The following is a 16,201-nucleotide window of genomic DNA, read 5'->3' on the forward strand; positions in this document are numbered from 1 at the left end:
AAATGAAAAGCAGCGCAGCCAGTGTCTGGACCGCGATCGTCCACGATCATTGGAGAGCGCGACAAGCCTCAGGCATCAGCGCACGCCCGTCGGCCGTAGTAGAGTTAGACCCTTAGTCTCTGCGTTCGGCTGAGAACCTGGAATGGACTGCGCTCGGTGATGGAATCATCTCCCGCTCCCCATTCTTCGCTCTTTTCGTCCCTTTCGCTTTCGTAGCTTTTTCACGACTTCTTTCGCTCGTCCGTCTCGATCCTGTCTTTCGCTTGCGTCGTCGACCTTCCTTTCTTTTTCTATCCCCCGACCTCGCCGTCTCTACTCTCGTTCTCCCTCCCTCTCGCTCCTCCCTTTTCCTATCTATCTCTTTTCTTACTCCCACCCCTGTTCACCCTTCGCAACTCTGGTGGCTGCATAACGCGCTGGAAAACGCAGTCCTGGATACCAGCCCTAGTTATTGACTGGTGATTAATGGCCCTGGGCCTCCTTGTGGAATATTAATATAACGGCGCTGCTGGGACGCTCGAGTCCCCCCCGTCAGACCTTCGTTTTTGTTGCTGCCGGTCCGCATTTTTCTCGCCCCCACAACGCGATCGATCGCCTCTTTGACGACAGCATACCGCTACTGAATCGTAATAATTATAATACACCCAGCTCGGCTGCACCGGTGAGTCGAGACTCGAAACTACACCATCGACCGCTATGACGGCCGTTTTCACCGCACCGAATTCCCCGCCCGAACTCTCGGGGTCCAAGTCCTCCAAGTCCTCGTCTTACCGATCCTCCTCGCGCATGTCTAGCCCCGACGGGGCCTTTACAGATGTTGGGAACTTTGAAGAAATCGGCCTAGAAGATGAATCCGTGTCATATATGCAGCCCTCTGTTCCCTATGGCCGAGCCCCCGGGGTCGCGCGGGCCTCGACAGCGAGGATGCTGGCCAAGTCGCCGTCCTCGAATACTCGCGATTTAATCTCTAATTCACCGAGAAGCCCGTACCCATCACAGGCACGCCCTGGTCCAAAGCTCATGACTAGCTCGCGTGACTTGCAAACCCCGCGACCGTCCTCGAAGACTCGTCGTAATCGGTCTGCTTCGCCCCTCCGACCCTCACCGGGCATCGCCTCGTCTCCTGCAGCATCAACGCAGACTCTATCTCCATCGCCCGCCAATACTCTATCTCTTAACCGAAAACCGTCGTGGCAGCGCAATCGCAAGTCGCTGAAGGAGTTGGAGGAAGAATACCATGATTCAGATGACGAGCTCCCGGAAGATGCCAGCTTATGGAATATCCCTATTTCCCCACGGCCAGCTGAGGACCGTGCCCCGTCTAGAGACCACAGCCCTAACCGGCAGAGCCCTGGGCCTCGGCCTTTCCCTCTATCGCATTCAGTCTCTGACGCGTCTGTTGCAACTCCGGCTCAACTATCGCCTGCTACTTCTCGACCCAATCGACAGATGGTCCGATCTAGCTCGGCTGGTCCCGAACGTGGCCAGATTTCACCTCGCAACCCTCGCCTTTACTCTTATAATAGCATGATGTCCGACCTGTCCGAGGAGGCGAAGAACCTTACTCAGGCTCTGGAATTTCACGCCGACGCGAGTGATCGAAAGCGTGGAGATAGCCTCCAGAGTGGAACTTCCTCATTGAGATCTAGTGATGAATCGAAGCGGGACTCCAAGGCCGCAATTGAATTGCCGCCTGTTCAAAAGTCCAATATCATGATCGACCCGTTGCCAATTAGCAAAGAGAAGGAAAAGGTTCTTACGCGCACTCGTCCCAGCTGGCTTCCTCCAAAGGACCAGAAGGAGGAAAAGCGGCATCTCAAGGAGTATAAGCGAATGATGGAACAGTCTCGGGAAGCAGAAAAGCGTAAAGTCGCAAAGGCAGCTTCAGCCAAATGCGAACGAGATAACACCCGCGATACGCTTCAGCAGATTTGGGATGACTACGTTTATCCTAACTGGACAAAAGCCATTGGTGAAACCCGCACCCGCGAGCTGTGGTGGCGGGGTATACCATCACGTATCCGAGGACCGACCTGGAGTCGTGCCATTGGGAATGAGCTGGCTCTGTCTGATGAATCGTTCAACAAAGCCCTCAAGCGAGCCAAGGACGCTCGTGCCAAGTCTGAGGGCGACTCGGGCGAAAGCAATAAAAGATTGATGGAGTGGTTTGACATGATCCAGAACGATGTCTCGAATGCTTTCCCGGAGCTGAACCTCTTCCAAGAAGGTGGCCCGCTGCGGGAAACGCTGGTCGATGTGCTGGAGGCGTACTCGATGTATCGGAGTGATGTAGGATACGCGAGAGGTCTTCATGTTTGTTTTCCCCACCATTACAGGAAAGTTGACTCTCAAGCTAATGATTCGCAGACCATTGCCGCGCTTCTTGTGCTTCAATTCCCAACCCCTTCGTCCGCTTTCTGCGCTATGGCGAATGCGCTTAACCGACCTCTGCCCGTTGCGTTTATGACTATGGACCGCGGGGCGGTTGGACGAACTTACTCGCTGGCGTCCACGACGCTTCGCTACAAATTCCCACGCCTGGCCACCCATCTCTATGACACTCTGCGTCTGTCGGACGAGGAGATCTTCGGAAACATGTTCCAGTCGCTTCTCACCAACGGCCTCGACCTAGAGCGTCTCAGCCGTGTTTGGGACTGCTGGGTCTTCGAGGGTGACAGCATCATGATTCGTGCTGCGGTTGCAATTCTCGGCTGCCTGCAGACGCAACTGTTTGGTTTCACCAAGCCGGACGACCAAAGCCGTCTTGCAGCTAAGAACATCCTTGCCTGGGGACCACACGACGTGGGAGCCCGACCTAAGGAGCGTCGTAGTGCGCCTGCAGCTCCTGTAGCAGGATTTGGAGGTGGACTAGCTAGTGCGGGCGATTACTGGATCCTGTCATCTGCCGGCGATGAGGACGGGTTCATGACTGAGATGCGAGAGGCAGGCAAGGTGCGCGCGCAGGCATCATAATACTCCTTCTTGCCCCTCGTTTAAATACCTCAAAAGTATACGAGACTGGAACGAATACGAGTCTCTAGCATCGCGTGATTGGTTGCGAGGACTTTTACTGTAAATAACCTCCTGTATGAAGCATTTTTAATCCACTTTTCCATGAATTAGTTTTTCGTCAGATAGGTAACTGAATTAAGCTCATTGGGCAGTTCGTAAACTTCTCGTCTTAGCATTTGCTTGTCACGGCCTGCATAACTTAACTAATGAGGTATTGCTGAGTCATCTGCACAATGACATCATCATTATCGATAAGCAGTTAAGCATTATCACATGACAGAGAATTTCCGCCCGCAAACAGCAACAACACTAAGATCGCCCCCGATCACGAGTAGATCGATGATATCCAGGCTACGCAACAATGGGGTTGAGACCAGACAAGCAAGATATGGCAGCTCGAGCCGGGCTCGGCCCAATTGGCGTTATTATTCCTTTTTTATGCTCATGTTCACTATCTTGAGTGAGATTCGAAAGGCTACTTCCGGGGGACCCGGAAAGAAGGCTGTGCAGTGGACCCTTTCTTTTTCTGTCTTCCCTGTTCGTCCGGTCCATCCATCGCCTCCGAAATCAAATCCTTGAGCCGGAAGTCCTCTCTTCCTTTCTTTTCCCTCGGCTTGTATTGTATTCTTCTTTATTACTTATATATATTGTTATCGTCATCCTTACCTATACCCTGTTCCTCCGGGCCCGTCCTTGCTTGGGATGTCTCGCCAATCCACCCGACTATGCATTATTCCTCTCGTCGCCCGGGTGCAATCGCCATCCCCCACGATGCCCGCATCAATTCCATCCCCAATGCCAGTCCCAAAGTCAATGGGTATCCCACCGGCGCTCTCGGCGGGGAGTTGAGCGGAGACAGCCCCTCCGACAGCGAGGACGCGGGCGCCCCCCATCCCGCCAACATGACTGACGAAGCCGACGCCGACGACGTAATCGGGGTCAGCATGGGCTATGACCAGAGTCGACTGAAGTCTCGCTTGACGCCTGCGGAGGAGAAGACGCGCATTATGGAGCGCAATGGCGGCTTCTTTGAGAACGAGGGCATTTTTGCGCCGGATATCACAGAGGAGCCAGAGGGGTTGACGGACGATAGCGGCAATAATAATGTTTATAATAATAAGGACCAGGGGGGATATGGAGCTGGAGCGGCAGCGGGTGGGAAAGCCGCCACAACTCCTGCGCCGATCAAAGAGGGACAGGGACACGGACCACGGACGAGCTTTACGAGGTCGCTTTTGAAGAGCACCCTGCCGTTAAGGCCGCGCGCGTGGTCGGGGGATAGCCATACGGGCAGCCGGCTGAAGAAGTTCTTTCCGTCGTTGCATTTGAGGAGCGGCAGCTTGGTGTCTGTGTCCAGGAATCGCTCACGCAGTTGGTCGTCGCGGCTTAATTTGGACCAGGATGGTGGTAATGGCGGTAATACTGGCGGCGGTGATGAGGGTGGTGTGTCTGCAGTGCCTCGGTCACCGCAGCGTTCGCCGGAGATTACTGCTGGTTCACCACCCTCAAATGGTACACAGTTTGCCACTGATACCGCTCCTGCGGAGGATCCGATCGGCGAATTGAGGCCGCTGCAGGCTCCGTCTGCGAGCACTCGCGGCAAGTATTCCTTCGTCGGTTCGAATCCAACCCTGCGCCGGTCGTCTTCAGACCAGTCGTTGTACCTGCGGGCTTCGTCTACTGCATCGTCGCTGGAGCATCGTCCTCAGTACGAGCATATCCATTCCCAGACGAACAGCCGGTTCAAGGCCATCAAGGATACCCTGCAGGATTCGAGCAGTCGGCTTCTGAGCATGCCCACTCTTCACTTACAGGACCTGCGCAGCGATTGGGGTTACAAACAGTTTCTCTCTGATGCTTCCCACCGCAGGGCAGAGACGGACGAAACAGGCGCTTCGGCAGGGTTGGCTCCGCCGCTCGAGACTCGTGCGTACCCCGAAGATCAGTCATCGAATTTAACGATGCCGTGGGCGAAGTCGCCTCGCTCGAGCCTCGCCACAACCAATCCTATCCTCTATGAAGCTATGAGCGAGCTGACCGGAGACGTGGTGGTTATGGGTGGCTATCGGGGCTCAATCCTACGCTCGGCCAAACCACCGCACCGGCAACTCTGGGTTCCCATGAAGGTGGGACTCAATCTGCGAAAGGTGGACCTTGAGGTCGGTTTGACACGTGAAGACGAAGAACGCATGGAAGAGAGCATCATTCCGGACGGAGTGCTTTCGCACGTTGGCCCGGTTGATATCTGTCGACGACTGCTCAAGCGGCTGCAGAAGTGCGAAAATACCGTCCGTGGCGACCTACGCGTCCACAACTACGGCTACGACTGGCGACTTAGCCCTCATCTCCTCTCAAAACGCTTGATAAAGTATCTTGAGGGTTTGCCGTGCAATGCCCCCGACGTTCCGCCGCACAAGCGAGGTGCATATGTGATTGCTCACAGTCTCGGCGGTCTAATCGCTCGGCATGCAATCAACCAACGGCCCGAGCTCTTCGCAGGTGTTGTTTATGCCGGTGTCCCGCAGCACTGTGTCAATATCCTCGGGCCTCTCCGCAATGGTGACGACGTGCTCCTCAGTTCTCGCGTTCTGACCGCGCAAGTCAACTTCACCTTCCGGACGAGTTTCGCGCTCCTCCCCGAAAAGGGCCACTGCTTTATCGACAAGCGCACAAAGGAAGAATATAGTCTCGACTACTTCGACCCGGATACCTGGGACGAATACCGCCTCTCCCCTTGCATAGCGCAGCCCCTACCCGTGCCCACTTCAACAAGCGCGCTCAATCTCCCTATCCGCAAGCGTTTCTCCACCATCCTGTCCAACTCCTCAGCAGACGACAGTACAGACCTAGACAACTTCACACCCGACTCCCCCACAATCACCAACGGCAGCGGTGGCAGTCACAGCCGCAACAACTCCTCGACAACCGCAGCAGCCGCAGCACACAACCTCAACCCCGCTAATCACTTTCCTCCAAAGGGCGAAGGCCTCCCTGGTCCCGCCACGAACCCCAAGGGCTCATCTTCCACAACCCCAAACACCCAACCTATCACGCTTCATCCGGCCGCTGCGCGAGAGTACCTCGCACGCACCCTCGCCGAGGTTCGGGCCTTCAAGCACGAGACCCTCCACAACGACAGCCACCAGCAGAGCAATAAATACCCGCCCTTCGCGGTACTGTACTCCAAATCCGTGCCAACGGTGTACGGCGCTCGCGTCGCTTCTCGCGAGGCGATCAAGTACACATCGGCGTATGACGATCTGGCCTTCGCCGCTGGTGATGGGGTCTGTCTTGCTAGCGCGGCGATGCTGCCGCACGGGTACAGGGTTATCCGCGATGGACTCGTCAAGTCTGACCGTGGTCATGTGGGCCTGCTAGGCGATTTGGAGGGCGTGGGTGCTTGTTTGAGGTCGGTGATCCGGGGACGGAAAGAAGGGGTTGGGATTGATGGGTTTCCTCTTGCTTCGGAGTATTGATGCTGGTTATGCCTACGCTGATGTGGAATGAATGTCCATGATTGATGGGCTGTATTGTATTGTGTGGTATTACCGGTTCGGCGTCGGCGTCGGAAGTCGGTGCTGTTTGGGCGTTTGTTATTGATACCCTGTCATACATACGTACTTGATTTTCTATCCTTTCTGTTTAGTGCCAGGAAGATAAAAGATCAATTTTCTAACACTTATAGTCTTTTTCCTAGTAGGACTGCTATACGCACTGCGCTAATACAGTAAAAGATTCAGCACAAGTTCAGATATTTATAAGAACAACTCTAGATATCCCAAGAGTCAAGGAACCCTTATAATACTAAACAGTACTAGTCTAAGACCATGCCATTATCCATCTAATCTATCATAGAACCGAGAGCGTCTCAGTAATAGGCAATTTCGGCGGATTCTCCGGACGAGCAGCCAACTCATCGCCATAGTTCAAGTGCGCCTTGAGTTTATAATCTTCAGGGACGCCCGCGAACTTCTTGATGGCAGCCTCGATGGGCGGAATGGCGTTCATGTGCTGCAGATTGGCCCCGACGCCCTCCAGTTCCAAGGCCGTCCAGACAAGGACCTGGTGGATGCCCTGAGTATGCTCGCCCCATTCGCCAAACATGTGCCCGGTTGCTTTGTGTGTCTCAGAGGCTTCTTTTGTCGTCTCGCCGCGCTCCCAGAAGAGGACCTGTGCATGCATGTTAGATGGTTACCCAGTTAGATGGTTTGAGTGACAAGTGACAGGTGCAACATACGGATCCATATGCAGCTTTATGGCCCTCGAAAACAGGCCCCAGCTTCTGCCAGAGGCCAGGATTGATTGACTTGAGGATCGGCTCGGCGTCCCTGAGGATAATGCTCCAGAGCTCCTTGTGCTTCTCGCCAAAGGCAAGCGAGATGCGGACGGGCTGGGTATTGTAAGACGAGGGCGCAAAGGAAAGGACTTTGGCGACGATCTCATGGACTCGTTCATCTGGGACCTTGGAGGTTCCTCCCAAAGCACGGACGCTGCGACGGTAGGCGGCGGCTTCGAGCCACTGGTCGGTGGTGATGGAGGGCATGTTGCGAGAACGAGAGCAGGCGAGTCTTGAGAAGGGTCTTGGGAGATTTAGATATCTTGTTGTACGCCAGAGAGAGGTCGCAAGGGTGTTGGATGGGCTGGACATTGTGATTGAGACTGTTCTTGCTCTCATGGGGATGCTGGCCTTATAAGCGTGAAGCAGGGGGCTGTGTTGGGCCCTAAAAAGTCCGCTTCAACATTGTTTCCCCGGCTGAGCGTAAGATAGTACGACAAGGATATTCAGATTAATGTTGTTCCGCGCTGACATGCATATACTCGTGTATAGAATTGTGGTATAGAATTGTGATACAAATATTGTGGTATTAACGCCGCCATAATAATTCAAATGTACATGCTCAAACTTTGTAGCGAGAAGCCATTCTCGACCGACCTTCCATAGAAACCCTTCCCAGTCATCATTACGGATGGCGTCTCTGTCTCTCTTGCAACTCGGTGAATCTGTTGTACCACTGCCTCGACGTCTCTGCTCTTAATCGGCATGCGATGGTCGCCCGCCCACTCCAACAGCGTGGCCTGCAGCGGGTCGCAGTACTCCCGAAGCAGGTCTCGGTGATACTCCAGGCCAGGGTCGTTCACCCCATGAACATGCACCGTAGGCAGCTGCAGCATATGTTCGTCAGAGCCCATAGCCATCCAGGGAGAAGAGGCGTATGTGAACGGTGTAGCGGCGTCGACCAGACCGTCCGGCCGGGGGAGGTCCGGCATGAGCCACACCAACGGCCCACGACCAGCAAAGAGGATCGCGAACCGGAAGTTGGTGATTGCACACCGTTGCTGCCGGTATAGAATGCTAACTGCGGCCTTTGCGCCCTGGCTGAAGCCCAACAGGCCAACCCAGTCGCCCGTCGCGCCCTTTGCGTCGTCGGCAGCCATGGCGAGTGCGAGACTGGTGTCAATCGCTGTAGCAACATCCCGGGATGTCAGGACTTTGGACATGTTGTGATCGCAGAACCAGACCCTGAAAGGCCCGTAGTTTCTGTAGACGGACGTTACGTCTGGCCCGGGTTCTGTACTGGTGAATGGAGCCTGTGCATAGACGAGACGAAATGAACGGCCAAGGCGCTTCTCGAGCACGCGGCACTGCATCTGGAAGATCGCGGCGTTGGTGCCTCCGCCGTGGAGGCAGAGGATGCGTGGTAGGTGGATCGTTGTGTTCATGTTGTTCATGTTGTTCATGTTGTTGAATGGTTGCTGGTCTTCAGTCCGGGGAGTCTGTTTATACGTCTGATATCTCTTTATATGTCTGATATCCTCTTCGGGGTTACTCATTAGGGCAGCTGGAGTTATGATAGTCCGCTTATAGTCTGCTTATCGACGGATTATCGAAACGCTGGGCGAGTCTCGAGTCATGCTGCTGTCATACTCAGTATCTGGACTGTTGGACTGGACAATGCTTGCTAGGCCCTGTATGATGTTCAACACCACGATGCAATCAGGACCTGCCCAGTCGGCTACAGAAACATACATATCACGGTAAAACCACATTGTTATCTTCCGAGACGACTGACGTATTCAGTATGATCTTTACATCATTCTCTTGCATATAGAGCAGGCACATCTTAGAATCTTGCTGTACTTGGAGGACGGGAGATGACTCGATACTATTGGCATTCTATAATAAACAGCGCTCTATTATAATCACAAGTAACTTCTAATGAGAGTAATTTAATGAAGAAACCCCATCGCCTTCCAAGACGAGACATACGACCGAACAACCTCAGCACTCACCGGCCCTTGTGCGGCCATAGTTTTCGAGTGCTCCTTTGCATGCTGCGTGTCCAGCACGATCCCACCGCAAGCCATGCGTTCAAAATGACTCTCAAGGAACCCAAGCCCCATGGACGCCGGATTCTGCGCCGGTGGTAGCGACGATTCACGAACTCGCCGGATCCACTCCCTAAAGGGAACGATGCCGTGGGCTGGGATATCCAGAGACGCCGCCAGAACCAGCACCATTTCCTTCCACGACTGGCCAACAGGGTTATCGACGTGATAGACCGGGTACACCTCTCCTGAGTCTTCTTCTTCAGCGCCGATATTGAGCAGATCCACCATGACGCCGGCAGATTTGTCCACAGGCAACCAATGCAGCACGCCCTGCAGATCAGGAAACAGCTTCAGCGCATGCGCACTCTTCACAACAAACGCAAAGTGCTCGACCGGATTCCAGAACCCACTTGCTGTCGATCCAGAAACCTGGCCTGGCCGGGCCATCATTGCCCTGAAAACCCGCGGGTGGCGGCGCAGCGTGTCGGCCAACATGCGCTCGCACGCCCACTTGGCCTCGTTATAGCCACTGGGTATCGCCGCGGCCATTGCCATGGGCTGCTCGAGGATGGGAGATTTGTCCGAAAACCCCGTCACGCCAATCGAAGAGATAAACTGGAATCCGATTCTGCGCGGCCCGTCTTCCAGGGCCATGTCGCGCGCCAGATCCAGCAGGTTCCGCATTACCTGGAGTTGGGGCTCGAAAGCCTTGAGTGGCCGTGTAGCGCTCATGGGCCATGCGTTGTGGATGATGTGCGTGCCGTGCTGGGCGAGCCAGGTGTATTCCTGGTTCGAGAGACCGAGATGGGTCTTTGACGTGTCGGTCCCGTATACATGCAGTTTCTCACGGGCAGTCGGCGACAGTGTTATGCCTCTGGAAGAGAGGGCTTCTTCTTGTCGGCTCTCTGGGGGCGTATCCTTGGCGGCGCGGTTGATGCAGACGACACTTGCGACGTCGGGGCGCTCGGCGAGGGCTTGGACAATGTGCGATCCCAGGCTGCCAGATGCGCCTGTCACAATCACCACAGCTCCAGCTCCAGATCCAGTGATGGTGCTGTTGCTGGCGTCTTTAAGAGCCGGCGACTCCCAGCCGGCTGTGTAGGCTTCGACTAGACGCAGGGCCTCTGCCTCTCGGGCTGCTACATCGCCACGATCAACATCCTGTATCGCAGGGGTGAGTGGACCACTCACCGGATCGTGACTCTTGCTGGTGATGACCGAGGCGTCATCCGGCGTCGAGATATCAGAGTCGGTGTCCTGACCCCAGTCCGAAAGCACAGAATCGCTCTCGGTGCTGGACGAGCCACCGTCACCATCACCGTCACCGCCAGCGTCTTGACCAGCCCTCGCCAACGCACTCGACACGCAGGCAGCAAAGTCGCGAATGCTGGTGGCGACCATTGTCTCGGTGCTGTCGAGGGTGCAGTGGAATGTGGTCTCCATCTCGCGCGCCACTTCCATGGCCATCAGGGAATCAATGCCCAAGTCGGCCATTTCGCTGTCGAGGCTCAATTCGCTGGCTTCGATGCCGGAAACGTTGGCAACCACGTTGCATACTTTGTTTGCGATATTGGTTGCTTTGGGAGGTGCCGGTTTGGTAGCAGCAGTAGCAGTAGCAGTGAGAGGCTCGCCACGAGGATGAGGATGAGGCGGCAGAGACGCTGCAGTGCTTCGTACAAACGACTTGTCCGTCGTCACTCGCGCCAGGATCTTGCTCATTGTGGCCTTGGGGACGCGGACATATTGCAGGCCCAGGATGACCTCCGCCAGCGCCCCCGTCTCAGCATCAAAGACAAAGATATCAGTCACGTAGGCCTTTTCGCCCTGACGTGCGTGGCGAGCGAGGACATGCCAGATGCCTGAACCATTCTCCCGGCCATCCGTCACAGACACAGTCTGATCTGGCGAGCGCATCACCAGCTCCAGCCCGGTGGCAACAAACATATCACTCCCAGGAATGTCCGTCAGCAGGTTAACGTACATGCCTGCAATCTGGCCGTAGCAGTCTGCCCTGGGGACGTCTAGCCAGGTATCACCGGAGTGTTGTTTATGCACGATTCCTGCACTCACACACTCCCCTTCCCCCTTCTCTTCCCCTTTCTCCTGGCCCACGCCCACGATGTACTTCACGCCGCGGTATACAGGCCCCAAGTCGACGACGTCTTCAAAGGCCCGGTACACGTTGCGCCCCTGCAGGGCCTCCACGCCTTCATCGTGTGGACCTAATGCCAGAACAGCCTGGCACTGCGCGTATGTGACAGTGCGCTTCCAGCGTCCGAATTCCTGCAGCGCGGCTGGGTCGGATGGTGAGTTCATGGTGATGCGGCCCTCAGCGTGCTTGTCTGGAGAAGAAGAGGAAGATGTGCTGTGAATAGTCCAATTCCATTCCGTCTCTGCTGCATTTCGAGACTCCAGGTCGAGCAAGTACTCGCGCGTGGAGTCCGCGCACATGGGCGAGTGACTGAGCATGTCGCGGATGGTCGGCGAGAAACCACCACGTCTCCATTCCGGATTGAGACTGAAGAGGGCTTCGATGGCTATGTCGATCTCGAGCGTGGCTGGGGCAATGGGCGCTGTCTTTGCGATGAAGTGGGTTGCGAAGAGACGCTGGTACTTGTCTGAGGAGGTATTGATGCGGAATCGAGCCAGCTTGGACTTCTTCTTGTGCTCCTGAAAGCCTAGGAAGGTCCACATGTCGAGAGACGTCGGGTTGGCGTGCTCCTGCTGAGTCTTGGTTTCGTCCTGGACTTGAGCAATCTTCAGGGCTTGCTCGACTGGCGACTTCAGCTCGAGCCAGTGCCGTGTCTTTTCGAACTGATAAGGCGGCAAGAGGAGCTGCGCATACTCGTCCTTCTGGAGGCGATGATGTGCCCAGAAAGACACGCGTAGGCCCTGTTTCCAGAGGTCGACTGTTGCATCGGTGAGCCTGTCGATGCCCTTGCTGGTGTTGGTGATGGCGATGGACTGGAAGTGGTGCGTCGACTTCGACTGCGACTGGGACTGCGGGCTGGCAAGGGCGCGCGATGCCATGACGGTGATGGTCGAGTTGGACCCAGCTTCCAGGAAGATAGCCTCGGGATGCTTCGCTGCGAGTCGCTGGACAGCATGGTGGAAGAAGACCGGCTGGCGCATGTGCGAGCCAACAAACGTCCAGTCCAGCGTGGATTCAGAGTCGGCGCCATGCTCGGTGGCTCGTTCTATCGGGATGACGGCGTCATGGAAGCTGGCTCTCTTGCCAACCTCCCCTAGACGTTCGACGATGCCCTCTACCAAGGCCGAGTGGAAGGCATTGGTGACGTTGAGACGCTTGCTCTTGACCTCCTTTCCTGGCAGCGTGGCGGCGAATGCGTCAATGGCCCTGGTTGATCCAGCCACGGTGAAGCTGCGAGGGCCGTTGTAGCATGCGATGCCTGCGGTCCCGTCGGATTTCGCGTTGGATTCCTGCAGCAGAGCTTGCACCACGGCTTCGTCGGCCTCGATGGCCATCATGGAGCCGGAGTCAGGCCCCCAAGCAGTCTGCACCAGCCTGGCTCGACCGGCGATTAACTGGACCGTGTCCTCCAGACTCAGCACGCCTGCAACACAGAGGGCTGTGATTTCCCCAAAGCTGTGGCCCACCACCGAGACCACCTTGTCGGCGATCCCACAGTCCATCCAGGCCCTGGCCGAGGCATATTGCACCGCAAAGAGAGCTGTCTGGAGCTTGATCGTATCCTGATATGGCTCGCTAGAGAATATATCGGGATAGATACTCTGCAGGCCGTGAGACGTGATGGCGGCATTGCAGGTGTCCAGATGGTGTCTGAACACTGATGCGCCTTCATATACCGCGCGATCCAGGGCAATGAATGTCGAGACCTGGCCTCCGAAGCACAGAATGACGGGGCGCTCAGGCTTCACCGGCGCAATGCCGACACTTAGGGCTGTGTCCTTGGTAGCCCTAGCTGCCTGGGCGAGTTTGGCCTGGAGCTCGTCCACGGTGCTGCAGCTGAAGATCATTCCTTGCGACAGACCGGGGTTCGATTGCCATTTCATGTTGAACGAGACATCGGCGAGGCTCGTCTGGTCCTGCGACTGGGTCTGGAGGTACGGGGCCAGTGCGGTGCTGTACGCTGCGATGCTGCGGGCATCGAGGCCGGAGATCCAAAACGGGAGTCGTTGCGCCCCAGGCAAAGGGCCTTTGCCAGGCTTATGCGCCGAGTGAGCGACGATCGCGCTTGAATTGGATCCACAGGCCCCGTAGTTATTGAGCAGAGCCACCTTGCGGGCTCCCGGCCACGAGCGCAGGGCCGTGACGACCTCCATGTTGTCCGAGGGCTGAGCGTGGATCCCGGGGTTCATGGTGTTGAAGCTGGCCTGTGGCGGGATGAAGTTGCCTCGCATCATCAGCAGCACCTTGATCAGGGAGACCAGGCCTGATGCACCTTCAGTATGGCCAACATGCCCCTTTGCCGACCCAATAGGCAGAACCGTATCTCGTCGCGGACCGGCCACGGCATTCCGGATGCTTTGCCATTCAGCAGGATCGCCCACCGGCGTGCCAGTGCCGTGGCATTCGACGAGCGAGATCTCGCGTGGGTCGACGCGTGCCTTGCGAATCACCTCGTTGAAGAGCGTCGACAGCGACGGGACATTGGGGACAAAGAGCGGCGTGGTGTTGAGGTTCTGGTTGACGCCTGTCGAGCGAATGGTGCCTAGCACGGTATTGCCATCGGCCACGGCGGTTGAGAGCTTCTTCAGGAAGACGTAGGCAATTCCGTCGCCGCGGCAATACCCATCTGCACCAGAGTCAAAGGGCTTGCACTGGCCCGTCGGGCTGATGAAGCTGCCAGCGGCCAAGTTCTGCGTCCACTGCAGGCTTGTCAGGACATTGACACCACCACACAGCGCGGCCGGGACCTCGCCGGACAGCAGGTCCCTGCAGGCATTGTGGAGGGCGACAGTGGACGAAGAGCATGCGGTATCAAAGGTCAACGACGGGCCCGTCCATCCAAAGTAATGCGAGACGCGGCCGGGGATAAAACTGCGCAGCTCGCCCGTCGTCGTGAAGGCGCTGGGGGGATGGCAGTGGACGTTGGAATCGTACTCGTAGGAGCACAGCCCGACATAGACACCAACGTGCTTCTTCCTTTCCTGCTCAGCAGCGCTTGTCATGGCCAGCTCGTTGAAATAGCCAGACTGCTCCAGAGCTTGATACGCGGCCTCGAGGGACAGCCGGCCCTGGGGGTCTATCGCCATGGACTCGCGCGGGCTCTTCTTGAAGAACTTGTGGTCGAAGGCGTCTGGGTCGCGCACAAAGTTCCCATACCACTTCCGACTGGCGTCCTTGTCACGAAACATCATGTTGGGCGTCATCCGGTCGTCGGTGATGAGCTGGTGCTGCGACTGGCCGGTCTTGAGCATCTGCTGGAACTCGTCCAGGTCGTTGGCTCCTGCGACCTTGAGCGACATGCCCACTACTGCAATTGCTTCTTCTTTTTGACGCGGCTCTGCGACGTGCACTGGTTCAGCATCGACAGGCTCGCTGTCCTTGTCGTGTGGTTGTCGTCGGTCCTTGGGAACATCGACCTCCGTATAGTCAAGCTTAGCACCAAAGGCACGCACCACCGGGGGAGGCAGGGGCCTGTCGAACCCAAATTCAACACGAGAGAGCTCCTTGTCCAGCGCCAGCTTGGAAGCAGTGCTGGTCCAGTCCAACTGCTTCACCAGCATAGAGCGCAGGACCATCCCCACCAAGCCCGTTTCGTGACCGTCGACTTGATTGATGGGCAGTGCGAGCCGGGCAGCGTCGGGATACTGTAGCCCAGGCATCGCGTGGCACAGTTCAATCACAGCCTCGGTGAGACGTTCGCGCTCTGCCGTCGGGGAGTGAAGCTGGCCCCTGAACGCGAGCTGGATGGCCGTGACGCCAGCTGCTCGGAGCTGCCGGGCCAGCTTGGGCGCGAGGCGTTCTGACACTGTCACCGTGGCTCGGGCGTCGTCGAGGATAACAGAGATATAGGCGTCGGGAGACATCTTCGAGACGATGCGCGCCAGATCCTCGCCCTGCTTGCGGGTTCTCCAGGCTGTGGCTATCGAGACCGACCTGCCTTTTCCTGTCGCTTTGGTCCACTCCTCGGTGGCGCCTACAAGGACTGCCATCAGGGCCGCGATGCGCAGGGCCACGGCGCCGTACTGTTCGAATTCTTGTCGAGTGTGCGAGCTGGCAATGGCGACGGCGGCGATCATGCCAGCGCAGAACCCAACTGCCTCGACCTTCTCCTCCTTGACTAGCTCTGCCTGTAGGTCGTCGACGGCTGTGTCTGCGAATCGGCTCTCCAGATAGCGCCAATACTGATCCAGCTGGATGGCAACCATCAGGATCCCGAGCCAAAGATCTGGGAGCTCCGCGTCTGGAGCCAGCGAGTCCGAGTCGTCCGAGTCAGAACCGGTTCGAAACCACGATTCAAGACCGGCCAGCAAGCGAGGGCCTTGCATCGTGCTGGCTACTTCGGGGATCTTCTCCGTCACGGCCTCCCAGTACCGTGGCATGCCGGCCAGGGTGTCGAGGATCCATCCTCCATTTGGGCCGTTGGCGATCTTGCGGACTTCTTTTCCCAGTGAGGTCTTGGTCTGGGGGCCGATGTGGCCTCCAAAGATGAAGCTTGTTGCTGTGGTTGATGGCTTCATTTTTAATATAGATATACTAGTCTTTGGAAAGAAATAAAGAAGAAATAATGGTATGCATTGGTTGCAGAAACGTCCAGTTCATTCAGTATAAATACCGTGTAGATACATACTCAGAGCTATCCACGCAGTATCTTTCGCGCAGAAGAAGCTGACACTCCGGACAAAATATCAGCGGACTCAGCCCCAGCTT

The 16,201-nt window shown here is 56.4% G+C and overlaps 5 protein-coding genes across 5 annotated transcripts; 2 read left to right on the plus strand and 3 right to left on the minus strand.

Annotated features, from left to right (window-relative positions):
- Positions 1-696: 696 nt before the first annotated feature.
- On the plus strand, positions 697-2,973 carry APUU_40699S (putative TBC domain protein; the record flags this gene model as incomplete). Its single annotated transcript, XM_041703800.1, has 2 exons — positions 697-2,313; positions 2,368-2,973. The coding sequence occupies 2 exons, from the start codon at positions 697-699 to the stop codon at positions 2,971-2,973; spliced, it is 2,223 nt and encodes a 740-aa protein (XP_041556449.1).
- A 764-nt stretch (positions 2,974-3,737) lies between these two features.
- On the plus strand, positions 3,738-6,488 carry APUU_40700S (uncharacterized protein; the record flags this gene model as incomplete). The annotated part of the gene is made up of 1 exon (XM_041703801.1): positions 3,738-6,488. One exon carries the CDS (start codon positions 3,738-3,740, stop codon positions 6,486-6,488), a length of 2,751 nt encoding a protein of 916 aa, XP_041556450.1.
- A 373-nt stretch (positions 6,489-6,861) lies between these two features.
- Positions 6,862-7,555, minus strand: APUU_40701A (nitroreductase family protein; the record flags this gene model as incomplete). The annotated part of the gene is made up of 2 exons (XM_041703802.1): positions 6,862-7,182; positions 7,250-7,555. 2 exons carry the CDS (start codon positions 7,553-7,555, stop codon positions 6,862-6,864), a joined length of 627 nt encoding a protein of 208 aa, XP_041556451.1.
- Positions 7,556-7,896: 341 nt separating this feature from the next.
- Positions 7,897-8,751, minus strand: APUU_40702A (uncharacterized protein; the record flags this gene model as incomplete). Its single annotated transcript, XM_041703803.1, has 1 exon — positions 7,897-8,751. The coding sequence occupies one exon, from the start codon at positions 8,749-8,751 to the stop codon at positions 7,897-7,899; it is 855 nt and encodes a 284-aa protein (XP_041556452.1).
- Positions 8,752-9,240: 489 nt separating this feature from the next.
- APUU_40703A (putative polyketide synthase) lies at positions 9,241-16,011 on the minus strand (the record flags this gene model as incomplete). Its single annotated transcript, XM_041703804.1, has 1 exon — positions 9,241-16,011. One exon carries the CDS (start codon positions 16,009-16,011, stop codon positions 9,241-9,243), a length of 6,771 nt encoding a protein of 2,256 aa, XP_041556453.1.
- Positions 16,012-16,201: the final 190 nt, after the last annotated feature.

This window comes from Aspergillus puulaauensis, chromosome 4 (assembly GCF_016861865.1).
Source record: "Aspergillus puulaauensis MK2 DNA, chromosome 4, nearly complete sequence".
NCBI classification, from domain to species: Eukaryota; Fungi; Ascomycota; class Eurotiomycetes; order Eurotiales; family Aspergillaceae; genus Aspergillus; species Aspergillus puulaauensis.